The sequence below is a fragment of the Helicoverpa armigera genome, chromosome 27 (assembly GCF_030705265.1).
Source record: "Helicoverpa armigera isolate CAAS_96S chromosome 27, ASM3070526v1, whole genome shotgun sequence".
Taxonomy (NCBI): Eukaryota; Metazoa; Arthropoda; class Insecta; order Lepidoptera; family Noctuidae; genus Helicoverpa; species Helicoverpa armigera.
The window spans coordinates 1,112,085-1,127,679 of record NC_087146.1 but is presented as its reverse complement, the minus strand read 5'-3'; the positions used below and the strand labels follow the sequence as shown (position 1 = coordinate 1,127,679).

Here is a 15,595-nt window from a genome sequence, read left to right as displayed (position 1 = left end):
GGTTTGGTTAAACGATGAGAAGAAGAACAATCCAAGCGTGAATTCCTTTGTGTTAGAGTGAGAAGCACTATGCTAGAGCGGGATAGAATACTCTCGAGGGGTGGGGCGTTGAAATAACCAGTTTGGAGAGACCGCTCCAGAGTTGCAAGTAGCGTGCGTGGTTCAGAATTGCTAGTGTCAAGTTATTTTGGTTTCCACGCCCAAACGTTTTGCCCATACACGACACAATATGACTGTAATCGCCGCTCGTCGTCCTAATAATATAATTCAGTTGTAAGTAAGTACGGCTCTTGGTCGGTTACGTGGTTTTTCGTTTTTAACGATTTTTTGCGCGGCCTGTTTCGTGTGTGACTGTTTTTTTGGAAAAAAGTGCAGTGTGAACTTTTTTTTTTGTGTGGGGGATTTTTTTTATTTCTTTGTAGGAAGTTAAAAGTTTTTTTTTGTTGGTCTAGGTAAGTGTTATGTACAGTTTAATCGTTAAAAACAAGATGTTTTTTAATGATAAAAAATAAATAGTTTAAACAGTATTTCACCCATAAAAAGAAAGCTTAAATGTGTCCACATAATTGTCGATATCTAAAGATTTTTATTTTTTATCAGATTCTAATAAGAATAGATAATACATGAGATAGTACCTATGTTAAAAGTAAAAAAAAAACTTTAGGTAGATATCCAACTGACAATGTTGGTAAAATTAAGATTTAAAACTCATTAAAACTAAAATAAGTAGCAGGTAATTAATATTTAATTGTCTTTCCCCAAACGCCTATTTAGTTCACCAAAGGCTTAAACGTGTTATGAAATCTATTTAAAAAAAAACAGAAATAAGTTTTTCTTTCCACAGAAAAACTGAAAGAAAGACAAAAATATACTCTTTACTCTGAGTAGAAAAATAACAAACTTTCCACACTCCAATTACTCTTTTTAACTACAAGCAACACTATTAAACCAGCTACCTCACATATAGAAAAGCTATAACATTCAACATTAACCCTTAAATTGGCAAATCAATTTTCTACAAAAAAATAATATTTTTTTGTTATTTCCTGGTTTATTACGATGACAGATGACTGTAAAAAATTGCGAAAATAATCTACCTATTACAGTTTTCGCGAAAATCTATGTACTCTGGGGAGTACATTGCCAACTCCAGTAGTTCATCTGTTCGTACTACGTGGAGTACGTTGCCAAAATATGAATAAAACACATTTTAGTTAAATCTTCACTTTATTCATCATAATTCTTATCAAACTACATAATATGCATTTATTGCGTGTGAAATTAGCGGAAGCAATTTCTTTTGTTACTATCTCCTACCATAACACATAGAAGCACATTGCATTTCACGCAAAAAACTTTAGTTCTTCCATTTTTGCAAAACCTACAGCGTGATTGCTTAGTTGCTATTTCTGGAAAATGTCCGACAGCATTATCTGACCCTGTCCACCAGCTGTTCAGCTGTAGGTTTCTAAATTATTTTCTCCTTCACCTACCCAAATACCACCATGTACCGGACCCCTTTCAAGAGCCGACGTCTTGAAAGGGGTCCGGTACAAAGATATAAGCATATCTGCTGAATCAGGTCGTGTCAGGTTCAAGTACTGCAGAAAAAGAAAAAGAACATTCTGTATGACATACAATTCACAACACATCTGAAGTCATTTTACATAAAAAACAACAAAAAAAGGCTAGTTTACATTTCTAAGTAATGAGCAATGTACTCCGTGTATACCAAAGTTTATGTTGTGGAGTGTGGACTTCACTACGTACTTGGCAACGGTATTCAGGGAGTACATACAAAGTTATGAACTTATAAAATTGCGATTACATTATTTACACAAAAAATTACGAATGATTGATATCATTTATAATGTTCCTATGCAATTTAATGCCAAATAACCACAAGTCCCATCCAAAAAAATGTAGAAAAACACAAAAAACTTACCCGTGACCCAGATACACCAGACCGCTTCGAAGACATTTTGAATTTGACAGCTATTTTTCAATGGAACCACATTCGAATATTTTTTCTATCAAAATATACAATTATTGCAAGCCAAAAATAATAATAATTTGTATTTTTTTTAGATTAGTACTACAATCGATTAAAAAAAGTTAATGTCTTTGGTGGAGTACACTGCCAATTTAAGGGTTAAACCAATAGGTATACTGAACAAATATTTGCCTCTGCGGGGAACGAACCCGCAGCCGAGAGCTAAGCTAACCAAATTGTGGTCACAACTTCGGATTCAGTTCCTATAGCCGATATATAGAAACAATAATATATATTTGTAAAATCTGTGTGCTATGAGAAACAATAGAATTTTAGATAATTATAAGTAAGCCAGAGTTCCGCACCAATAAATAAGTATTGGTCTTAAATATGTATATATAAAGTTTTCGAGAAAAAAAAAAATAAATGGAAATAAAATCTATATCTAGAAACAATAGAATTATAAATTATTTAACATTATAAGCAGGACTTATTATACAAGGAAAACTGATATTCTAAATAAAAGGTTTGCTGTAAGAGAACCCATATTATTATCTGGGTTAAGCTCGTCTTTTTACACCAACTTTCAAAAATATAGATGACAAGTGTATCTTAACGCCATAAAGTATAAATAAATAAAATTAAAAATAACTGTTCAAAAGGAATCACTATTAACATCTACCATTACAAAGTAATTAAAAACTTAAAATTAGTCATTTACTTCGTTATTCTTTTACGCAAAAACTGCAGAATGGATTTTAACGAAATTTACGCATACCATAGTTTATAAATCACAATAACATATGTATCTAATAGGCTACTTTCTATCCGTATGCGGGAAATAGTTCCCTCAGGAAACTGACGAAAGCTAGTTATTAAATACCTACAGAATAATGATAATATAAGCTCAGGGAAAATAACTAAAAAAGACTTTATACCATCTAAAAATAGATATTAATGAACCGATAACACTCAAGTGCTTAATTAACTTATATTAAAAGCTGCTCAGCTATAATTGAATACATTATCGGTATTAATAAATCGTTATCTACCAGTTAGCGGCTATCAGTTACCTGGATTATCTAGACGTGTGCGCTTCCCAGTAAATCTAGAAAACAAAGTTAATAATTGATATAGTGTGAATTCCCGACGGTTTTTTTTAGGGTTCCGTACTTAAAGGGTAAAACGGGACCCTATTGCTAAGAAATCGCTGTCCGTCTGTTACCAGGCTGTATTTCATGAAATAAGACTGAAAACTAAGAAAGAAAAAATAATATCAATTACTGAAAACATAAATAAAATAAAGATTTTAGGGTGTTCTAGTACGTGCTTTTTAACAAACGTGAGTTTTTGGATTTAAAGGCACGGAAACCTTCGTGCTTGAGTCGGACTCGCGTTTGGACAGTTTTATTTAGGTTTATTTCAAAACCTGAATAAGCTGTGTCGTTTTTATTTCGAGTTCTGAATCTTTCATGCCGATAACTACTTATAAATATGCCATAAGTAACTTAAAGCACTGCTGTAGGTAGGTACTTTTTATTTAACCATTTATGTACACAGTGAGAATATAATAGAAGTAGAGATAGCATAAAATAGTACAAAGATACTGCTTATTTCTAACGAAATCTCTTCCAGCAGACCCATAGTAGGAGTTATAATAGAGCTTTACAATATTATGATTATAAAGCTTTTATATATAGATGTAGTTAGCTACTGTTAATAAAAAAAACAGCCACAAATATTAATCGGATATATAGTCGCGTGCCGAGCGCACGTCGCCACTGCCAAACAGTCGATACGCACCTTTATTTTAACTAAACAAATAATATAAAAGTGTATTATCATTATTAATAATACGTTATCATCTATTATGTTTGATTTGGACTCATGTTTCATAATATTAAATTAATCGTCATTTTGTAGGTTGATAAACCTAGTTCTAACTATGCAATTGGCTACTGAATTGATAAACTATTATGTTTGGCTACTAGTAGTAACTAACAATTTATAGAAGAACTAGGTTTTTCTAGCGAGTTCACCCGCGTTCCTTGGGAATTACTTCGCATACCGTGTATCGATATAGGACGTAACTCTAACACTGAAATAATTTTCCAAATTGGAGCAGACAAATAAATTTTTCAACTTTTTCTATTTGAAAAAACCTACCATCATACAATCCCAAACTATCTGAGGTGAAAATTAACATCGGATGTAACCTTCTGACAAAAAAAGACACAACTATTTGGACCTAAAAAACTATCGTAATAGACACATTCTTTACGTAAATAAAATCTAAGTATCAACCATTTTTACCAATCACAACGTTTTTAAAATTAAAAAGCCCAATATAATTTTGCCGAAAGAAACCTGAAATGAAAACATTTCAGCTATTTTTGTGTAACATTTTAAATTCTCTCACATTACACAACATCACACTAACATTTTCACCCTGCCTAAAGCATTTTATCCGTTCACATACCTCCCTCGGGACATAAGTAAGATCGCGTGAAACAGCCAGTCAAACCATAAAGTTCAATTTGACAAAGGTTCTACCATGGAGAACAAAATGACTAGCAGAGATGTCATAACGCAAAATCTCCTAAGAAAGTAGCGCGACAACATGCGGGTGTTCGGGGGACGAGGAACGTTACTAGCTCCGCCCTTACACGCCTTCTTTGGAACCCGCCCATTTTTAACACGCTTATATTAGCTAAGTAACTATGTATGTAAGAAAATTTTGTAATCTTAATTTGGCCCACTTCCCGGTCTTCGATTAGGATGAAATTTTGCACACGCTTAGAGTTCTGATGACAATACATGACTAGCTATGAAACGTTACAAAAAGCGTGTCTTTAGTTTTGTAAACTATTTTTGTTTTTGTGAAACTTTTAGTTCACTCGTGACTGAACGTTTTGGTCAAGCCAAATTACGTATTTGACCTACAAGAAGGCGTCTGACCTACCTACCTACTTATTAGCCTACCTAACTAATTTAGTCTTACTTATAATCTTTAATAAATAACATAGCCTATAAGAGCTTCCTCTCTCCTAACCCACTTATTTTGCTGTGCCCGACAGGGTCCATGTGAACTATTTATAAGTATTACCACCTTTTTTTTTAACGACGTCAAAAATCATCAAATGACCCCTCCCGCTGTGGGTTAGCAGCGGCGAGGGAGTGTCAGACTCTTACTGACTAAAAACCGTCGTGTTCCGTCATAGGCCTTTTATGTACCAGGGCCGCGGTATCTCTTTCGAACAACCCGCAGCCCCGGCAGGCCTTGGCCCTGCTGGGGAAGTATTACCACCTAAGAATACATGTGGAAAGCAATAAAAGTATTGAGTAGGTCGCCTTATGGCATCTCCGCTATCATTTCTTCCTCCGTGGTTCAATGTGACAAAGGTGCTACCGTTTTGTGACAAGATGTCGGAAGATGTCAATATTGTCTCAGATTGTAGAATCCTTGTCAAATATTTGGGCTGAATTTGATCTGACTGAGAAGTATTTATACTTCCATGGATCTGACTGAATTTGCTGACAGTAGGTGATATTTTGTGATAATTATTTTATATTAAATAGAATATACTTATAATGAAAGTTATTAGATTATAACACAGTTAAAGTTAAAACTTAGTAATACTCCTTTTAGCCTAAACTACGTTCTGTACGTTAAATAGATTTCCATACCTTCTAAATCATATAATAATCCATTATATTATAATAAAATAATAATAATAAAAAACTTTACAAACTAATAAAAATGGTCAATTTATTAATTAACAGAAATTAACTAAGTATACTTACTACGGAAAGAATTCTCGTAGCCGCGTAGCACCGTAGTCCCGTAGCAACGTAGTCTAACGGTCTACGAATCATTTTAATTACACATTTTAAATTAGTAGTGCATTTATTTCATTGGTGTTCTTCTACTTAAAGCTACATTTTAATAATGCTATACCAGTTTCTGTCCGCGGTTTCAGCCGTGCCCCGAGAGAACTAATTCACATGGTCAAAATGTACTCTGTATTCCAGTATTATGGAGGTATAAGCAACATAACTTAAAACTTTTATCAAAATACATCCTGTAGTTTTAGAGTGAGGAGAAATAAATATCAATACATCCATCTATCATGCATGGATAGTACACATTTTCGCGTTTATAACATTAGTATGAACAGTAAGATTTATACATTTTTATGTACATACATGTAATCCATTTTTTTGTACTAAATAAACATTTCTCTCCAACAGGTAACATAATGTAAATACCCGAACAACACACAAAAAAAATGTCTTCACAAATAATCCCCCACGCTTACCGACGAGAATCAACCGACATCCAGGACAAACCACTGGAAATTGACACGGAATCGAACCCCGACCGCAGCCGATCCAACAGTCCAAAAAACATGAAATACTACAAACAAATAGACGAAGAAAAAACTATACTAAATCAAGGAAAAAAATCATTTTGCATTGACGCGCTACTTTCAAGACAGTTACCCGAAAGTAGCTTGCAAGATAAAATGGCGCAGCAAAAATATTTGATCTACAATAAAAATTACATAGGACGGTATCAAGAGAATTATGATTCTCAAATTGAGCAGAATATGATAAGCAAGTGTGAAGGCCGGGATAGCCCAAGGTCTGGGCAGAGGAGCCCAAGGTCTGGGCAGAGCAGCCGGTCTGCGAGTCCAGGGTCTGATGATGGGAACAGGTCTGGGAGCTATAGTCCCCCTATTTCTCCGGGAGTGGAGGGGGGTAATGAGGAGTATGAAAGTTATAGACCGGGTGAGTTGGTACTTTTTATTGTGTCTTTAAATTGTTGGAATATAGCTGAATCTTATATAGATTTTTGGTCTAACATAATATTCAGTAAATAATGATTATCATCACCCCAAATAAATAGTTACGGAATGGAATATTATAGAGAGGAACTATAGCTGTTTTAAAGTTATTTTGGAGCACTTACTTGTACATCAATCAAAATTGTAATGACCTATCTCGTTAGCCATTTTATTTCTTCTAATTATAATTGATCTTTCGTTAAAACAGCCTTTACATAGTTTATTATACTTAACTCTCTGTGCCTTGCAATTTCAGAGTCCATAATTCCCACGTATGCATATTTTCTTTTATCGCTCCGTACTTACTTAAAAGAATGCTTATTTCGCCACGATAAACACCGTAAAGCTAATAATGGGACTACCAAAATACCTTTAACAACCGATCTTAAAGCGATAAAAATAACATTGGAAAATAAAGAATTGTTCAATATAAAACTTTTTCCGTCTTACCACAAAAACTTTTAAACGTCAGTTTAAGACTTGCCTAAAAAAATGTCAGATTATGACGTTCATTTTGCAGCCACAATTTTTTTAGACAAGTGTAAAACAGGAGTTTAAGTTTTTGTAGTAAGGCCATTTATGTTTTTCTCTTTGTACACCTAAATAAACCGCTTCTCTCTTCCACAGGAATAATCCCAAAACCAGGTCTTCTCCCTCAAAACCCGGCGCTGGTAGCAGCCCAGTCAGCAGCTCTCTTCAACTACCCTCAACTGTCGCAGCCCGGGGGCCTGCCGCCCGGGGCTCCGATGCCGTCGGCCTTCCACCACCCTGGAGACAGGGTGCTGCATCATATGCAGCTCGAGTGGTTGGCGAGGACCGGCATGTTTTATCATAGGATACCTGAGCTTGGAGGTGAGTTTTTGATGATTAGTGTTTTATATTTAGATTTTAAGAGGACGAATTGGAATTTTTGGTGCCAAGGATCTCAATTTTTCTCAGTAAATACAAAACGGATCAAAATACAACTTGGTTACCTGAAAGTTCATGATATAAACCTTATTTTGTTAGACGTCAAAACATGATTAGGTAACTTTTATAACAGAGAAAAATATATCAAACATACCTCTTTTTAAAAAGAGATTCACATATTATGGGCAAACGGGACCGATTTAAGCCTCTTAACTTTTTTAGTAGTTGAGTATATACATACTCTTTAAAATTGTAGAAGGAATTTTTATCAAATTATCATTTCTAAATAATAAAATTACAAAACCATTTTGTAATTTGTTTATTGTGAAAGGTGCACTCACTGTGCACCTCACCTGTATAACAAATGACTATACAGTACAGTTGTAGTAGACAATTCTATAAATATTATAGCATTGTCAAAACTGTAATTTTCACTAAGGCGCACCTAAAAGATGTCTCATAAATATTATAAATAGTGTTCGAACTAAAAAGATAAAAGATTGGGCAACAACGCCATTCATCTTTATTTCGTACTATCTTATCTTTTGTGAACAACTTGTATTTTATGATCAAGTAGAACTCGTACTTCGTCAGGATGAATAAAATATTATCCATTAAGTATTTTAAGCCTAGAAGCGTTATATAGTTTTCACCCGTCCATTACATGAGAACTTCTTGTCACACATAGATAAAAATAAGCCTATATGCTGTTCTGATACTTGAGCTAGTTTTATCTGAGTAATATGAGTAATAATAAAAAAGCATGTGTCTTTCTCAGATTTTAATGGACGTGCCAAATATAATCTAAACAGATTTAACTGTTGAATATGTTATCTACGTGGGAAGTAGTTCCCTCAGAACGCGCCTGGCCACTGACAGAACTCAGTTTTCCTTAAAGTCATATTATAATAGCTCAAAAAACAAAAGTCTACATAACATGACTTTCATTCATTTTAAATAGGTACCTAAAACATACAAAAGAGAATCGAGCTAAAACCTAAGACGTAAATTATTCATATTGTCACACTTACAAGACAAATATCTGTTAGAATATACACTTATCGACAATCAGAGACGTTATTTGACAAATATGAGAAATAACATGTCAATCATGATAGTATTATCGATAACAATATTATTTTCATCTTAAAACGTAAAGATTATAGGTATATCAGCGCTCGGAAACAATATTCCACCATCTTTCTTAGAAAAACTTATGTTAAATTAATAAAAGATAGCTTATAAGTACATCATCATCATCTCCCGAGCCTTTTCCCAACTATGTTGCGGTCGGCTTCCAGTCTAATTGGATGCAGCTGAGTACCAGTGTGCCACATGGAGCGACGGCCTATCTTATCTTCTCGACCCAGTTACCCGGGCAACCCTTTGGTAAGACTGGTTGTCAGACTTGCTGGCTTCCGATTACCCGTAACGACTACAAAAGATGTTCAAATAGCAGCCGGGACCCAGCAGTTTATTGTGCCTACCGATACAAAAAGAACCACTTGATAATAAAGAATTGAGTATTGAGTACTTATTAACTTTTAACAAGAACAAGATGGTTACCCATCTACGGACCGATCGCGCCAGGCACTGCTTACCCTCACGGAGAAAGGAAAGATGAGTTGTCCTTTTCTGATTGGTGATTTAATTAATAAAACAATGGACGTGTTCTAAACAAGGCGTATAAGGGCGGAGCTAGTAACGTTCCTCGTCTCCCTCGCCCCGCATGTTGTCGCGCTACTTTCTTAGGAGATTTTGTGTTATGACATCTCCGCTAGTCCGTTTAACAGGGTTGAGGAGGTCAGATAGGCAGTCGCTCTTTTTAAAGCGCTGGTACTCAGCTGAATCCGGTTAGACTGGAAGCCGACCCCAACATAGTTGGTAAAAGGCTCGGGAGATGATGAGCAAGCAATACTACAGATAGAATATTTCAAACGACCGAGCTCTTTAACCTCTACAACACGTAAAAATGTCGCCCTATAATCTAATTCTTATCGATTTTGTTCGCAAAAACGTTGACATATGCGTCAAATATGATTAGCAGTGTTTAACGACCCCTAGGGTAAATAGTGTTAAAGGGAGTCGCACAGGGGGTCACTTAGCTATGGGTAAATAAAATTAAATAAATTAGCCGGCATTTATTTTTATGAGCACAATTTGTGTTTATTTGTTGATTTATTTTATAAGTTGGATTGGTAATTGTGAATGCAAGTGTAAATGTGAAATTGCTTATAATTATTAGTGCACGGTTTTATAAATACAAGAATTGTATTATATTTGCCTAATTATACAACTAGTCATATTTAAAATTCTGTAAACAGATAGACAGATACACTATCATAGTGAGATAGGACTTAGGAAATCAGATGCAAGACCGACGGCTTTTCGTACCTAAGAAGAGATTGGAGTGAAATATCAACTCCTTTTCCGTAGGTACCCGGACAAAATAATACCCTTTGGTCTAGCTTGCCAACAGCGAAATCATTTTTCAAATCAGTTCGGTAGTTAGGGAGCAATTATTTTAGGGTACAATCAAATAAACAAAATAAAATCTGGATCAAAAAGCTGCATCCGGTAAGACAAGAAACCGACGCCAACGTAGCTGGGAAATGGCTTGGAAGATATCATGAGTTTACAGAAAGCAATTCAAAATAGAATCGGTTCATTGTTGACATTATTTTACACACCATATATATACAAAAAACAAGCGATCGGAATGCAATCCGTCAGTACACTAGTGAATGAACCCCTGTTTGCTCGCACTAACTATTTGCGCAGCACTACCTGTGACACCTACCCCTTTGTCACTACCCCTGATTGAAAAAGGGTTGAAAAATTAGCTGTTGATAACCTGGGGGGATTAAGTTTTTAATTTTTATTGTTGGTTTTTGAGTTGTTTGTTTGTTTATGACGTTTATTATTATAGGCGTAAAGAATGAAAAGATTTTTAGAAGGGCGGTTTCCTTCGTGCTTTTTTCTAGCGACCAAAAAAGATATTAAGAAAAACGTATATATCTATCTATGTATTAGAAAACAAATTGTCATAAAGATCATCTTTACACCTGAAAACTAGCCGTTTTTGCCGTCGGAAAGCAATAAATAAAAACCAGTTTAAATCGGCATATTTTAGGAATTTGAAATATATTGTCTAATGTAAATAATAAATAAAACACTCTTTACAATTAATGTAGTAATGATTTGCTAAATTATTTTACCAATAGAAAGCTACGTTATTTTGACTAGCATAGGCTTTATTTTATCCGAGTGCGTGAAGCAATTCCTACACAGATGTTTTTTTTTAAATTACAAAAATAAAGGATTCAATAAAGAACTATATATGTACTTACATACCAAAATAATTAAATCAAACTTACAACTTATTACCACCGCCAAAAACTTACCATTCTAAAATTAAAATCTTCCCCACCATAACAGATTCCCAATCACTCTAATCACCAGCCCACCACTGGGCAACCCCGCCAATTTCACGCAAGATTAGCGCAGCATCCCAACTTCTGCCCAGCAATAAAAATCATTCAATTATGTGATTGGTAAGCAAGCGTGCACACTGAAAACTTTTTAGTCGGCCGATCGAAGGCCGGTGGTAGCAAAAAAATATATGTTACTTGTAGATCCCGCGAACTTCGTGTCATTTAAACTTTTCCTAGACCTCTACAAACATTTTAAAACCAAAATAAGCCAAATCGGTCCAGCCGTTCTGGAGTCTTAGTGAGACTAACGAACAGCAATTCATTTTTTTAAATATTGGAACTTAACACTTACTGTAAATTAAACTTTTTTTTTTCTTAGCCCTTATTGTCCCACTGCTGGGCAAAGGCCTCCCCATTTTGTCTCCACACCTCTCGATCCTTAGAGTGCTCCCACCAGTCAGAGTTGTAGGCGTCCAGATTGTCACGCCACCTCTTCCGGGGCCTACCCTGCGGTGGCCATCCTGTGGTATCCACTGAGCAACAACATTGGCCCACCTGTCTGGATGCATTCGGCTGACGTGCCCAGCCCAGTCCCATTTTAATTTTGCTGTGTTTTGTCCCACATCCAAGATTCCTGTTTTGGAGCGTATGACAGTAATGCGAACTCGGTCTATCCGCTTGATATCTAAAATACTTTAATAAATTACTTCAAATATATCATCATATTTATTGTAGGTATTCAAACTTCTGGTATTCTTGAAAGTCTTTATTAATAGTTAAAGAAATACAATCACATTTTGTTAGGAATTATAACATTGTTCTCACTGGTTTTTACATCATGACAATTCACACCACCGTCATTCTTTTTCATAGACCAACAAACCTACATTTTTTAAATGTCATAGACTATAAATTCCTAACACCTTCTCCTATTTTTAATATATGAACATAAATTAAAAATACCTTATAATTACTTCAGAAACACCATCAGTTTTCAAAACATTAACTTAAACAAGTTTTCAAAACATTAACTTAAACACTTCTAATTATAACTCTCAATTTACACAACAACTTTATCGCAATGAAATTTAAATTTTTCTTTATATAGTGGTTTCGTCAACATATCCGCTATCTGATAATTTGTAGGACAATATATAATATCTAAATATCCTTTCTTATAATTTTCGTGTATAAAATAAAATCTCACATCTATATGTTTAGATCTCTTGCTGAATGAACCTGTTTTTATCAATTGGATAGCACTCTGGTTATCAATATTCAAACTAATCTTAATACTGCTACCAATTAATTCACTTATAAAAGTCTTTAAGTATAAACACTCTTTAACGCAATCTGCTGCTGCTATATATTCAGCTTCAGTTGACGATAGACTTACTATCGGCTGTCTTTTGGAGCACCAAGCTATAGGTCCACCTGCCAACATTATTATGAACCCTGTTGTACTTCGTCTGGTCTCTGTACAACCTGCATAATCTGAGTCACAATATGCATGCAATCTTGTAATATCTTTCCCAGCATTATACAAAATCCCTTTATCTCTCGTTCCATTCAAGTACTTCAACACCTTCTTTACTGCTAATATGTCTTGCCTTGATGGATTTTCTACCTTTTTACTTGCTTCATTCACAGCTTGACTGATATCTGGTCTTGACCTGGTTGACAAGTACAATAATCCACCAACTAGTTCTCTGTATGAAAAATCTGACGTAGCCATCTTAGATTCATTTTCCTTTCCCACAATGCATGGAGTATCTGCAGCTTTGGAATCATACATATTATATTTTCTAAGTAATTTTTCTGTATAATTCTGCTGATGCAACAAAATGCCTTGTTCTGATCTTTTTATTTCAAAACCTATATAGTTTTGAGGTTGTTCATATGTTTTTAAGATAAATTCTTTTTCCAATTGATGCAAGATCTGTAATAACTTTTCCTTGTCTTTTGATATGGCCAAACCGTCATCAACATATATAGCCAATATTATAGTTTTGTCTTCGTTAAAAAACACACACTGATCTGACTTTGTAGCTCTCAGTCCAAGTTTCCTTAAAGTTTCTGTAAATCTTTTATTCCATGTCATTGGTGCCTGTTTTAGCCCATATAGTCCTTTCTTTAAACGACAAATTTTATTAGGCTGTCTTTCATATCCTTCAGGAATATACATAAATATGTCTTCCTTTAACTCGCCATACAAAAATGCTGTTTTCACATCAAAGTTATCATTTCATATTCCTTTGAAGCAGCAATTGCTATTAATGATTTTATTGCTGATTGACTTACTACTGGACTATATATTTCTTGATAGTCAATGCTTTGCTGTTCGAAGCCTCTCGCTACAAGTCTTGCTTTGTAAGTACCATTTTCTTTTACACAAAATACCCATTTACTTGACAATATCTTGTGTCCTTTTGCTCTTCCTATATCAACTATTTCCCATGTATTGTTACTTTCCAATGATTCCTTCTCCGAATTTATGGCCTTCTCCCAATTATTCTTTTCAGCAGACTTCATGACTTCATCATACGTAAGTAATACATAATCTTGCAGGTAAGCTGGTTTTTTCCGTTGTCGTTTTGTATTTATAGTTTCTATAGTTTCTATCTCTGCAGTATTACTTTCTTTATTTTCATCATTTTCTACTTCATCAATAATATCTGGGATGTTGTCTTCTATTACATTCCTTTGTTGTTCTAACTCTTCTATTTCATAATAACTGTCATCACTTTCTTCTTCTTGATTTATTTCTTCTTCATTATTACCTGGTATTATTTCTGTTATCACCGAACTTCCTGTTTCTTCATACTTTTCTCCAATTTTCTTATTATTATTAATTATAACAATATCCCTTGCTATTTCAATTCTTCTTTCTTCTTTATTCCACAATCTATATCCATTATTAGTATATCCAATCATGATTAACTTTTTGCTTCTTGGATCTAGTTTCTTAATATTTGAATGTAATTGTTTAGCATATACTATTGAACCAAACTTGCATATATTAGATATATTAGGCCTTTTACCATGCCACATCTCATAAGGTGTCTTATTCTTCAAAGATTCACTTGGTAATCTATTTATAATATAAGTAGAACAGTATACAGCTTCACCCCACATTTCTTTATCTAACCCTGAATCAAATAGTAATGCTCTGGTTTTATCTAATAAGGTTCGATTTAGTCTTTCTGCTTTACCATTTAGTTGTGGTGAATATGGTACTGTATAATCTAGTTTTATTCCTTTTCAGTACACCATTTTTAAAATCATTGCTTGTGTATTCACCTCCATTATCGCATCTTATGGTAGATACCTTTTCTGTTCTCTCTCTTTCTGTTTCTTCTATATAATGTTTTAAATTTTCTTTAACTTCATTTTTATATTTAAGCAAGTATATTTTTGTAAAATGAGTATAATCATCCATGACGGTTAAAACATAACTATAGCCATCATAAGTTTTGTTTTCGAACGGTCCACATACATCAGTATGTAATAATTGAAGTGGTCTACTGGCTCTGTTTCTTACTGTGTTAAATGGGAGTCTTGTTTGTTTAGCTTGTGTACAGATTTCACATTCGTCTATTTGCCTTAATCCATTTATTTTTATTCCATCTGCCACATCTGGTAATATATCTAGTATTTTCTTTCCTGGATGTCCAAGTCTTTGATGCCATTCTAAGGCAGTGCCATTTTCTTTCATTAACAGTGTTTTTTCTTGCATATTATTATCATCCAAATTAATTTTATATAAACCGTTTTCTTTTTTCCTGTTAATATTAATTCTGACTCCTTATATATTTTACATTATCTTTGGTAAATATAACCACTCCTTGATTGTTTGTAACTGCATTAACCGATAATAAATTTTGTGATAAGTCAGGAACAAGCAGGGTATTATTAAGAGTACATTTATTGCCAATGACTTTACCAGTCCCTTTCACCTCTATTGTTTCTTCATTTGCAGTCAAAACAGATGATGGTTTACATTCAAAAAATTTTAGTATGTCTAAATTTTTGGTCATGTGTGCAGTACACCCAGAATCTACAACAAATTCTTTCAGTTTTGGTTCTTGAATTTCACCGTTTGTAAAAAATGCCTTTTCTATTCTTTTGTTACTTTTTTCTTCATTCTCATTCTTATTCTTATTTTTGAAAAACAATTTTCTTCTCTGTGATTAATTTTTTACAGATTGAGCACTGTTTATTTTAAACTTACAGTCTTTATCTTCATGGTTGTCCCTTTTGCAGATATTACAGGCTCTACAGTCTTTCTTCATGTGCCCTGTTTTGTTACATTTGAAACATTTTATTGTATTAAACTTTTTCTTAGATGTAGATGAAGATGTAGCTTGAAATGCTAGCTGCTTGTCACTTTCTTTTGCTTTCAACATTCGATT

At 34.1% G+C, this 15,595-nt stretch overlaps 1 protein-coding gene across 1 annotated transcript in view; it reads left to right on the top strand.

Annotated features, from left to right (window-relative positions):
* Window positions 1–222: 222 nt before the first annotated feature.
* The window catches only part of LOC126055565 (homeobox protein Hox-D5), a 30,301-nt gene continuing 14,928 nt past the window's right edge, over window positions 223–15,595 (top strand). The window contains exons 1-3 of the mRNA XM_049845345.2: window positions 223–452; window positions 6,245–6,784; window positions 7,468–7,692. Coding sequence (XP_049701302.2) covers window positions 6,283–6,784; window positions 7,468–7,692 — 727 coding nt within the window. The 5' untranslated portion in view covers window positions 223–452; window positions 6,245–6,282. The remainder of the gene's footprint in view (window positions 453–6,244; window positions 6,785–7,467; window positions 7,693–15,595) is intronic.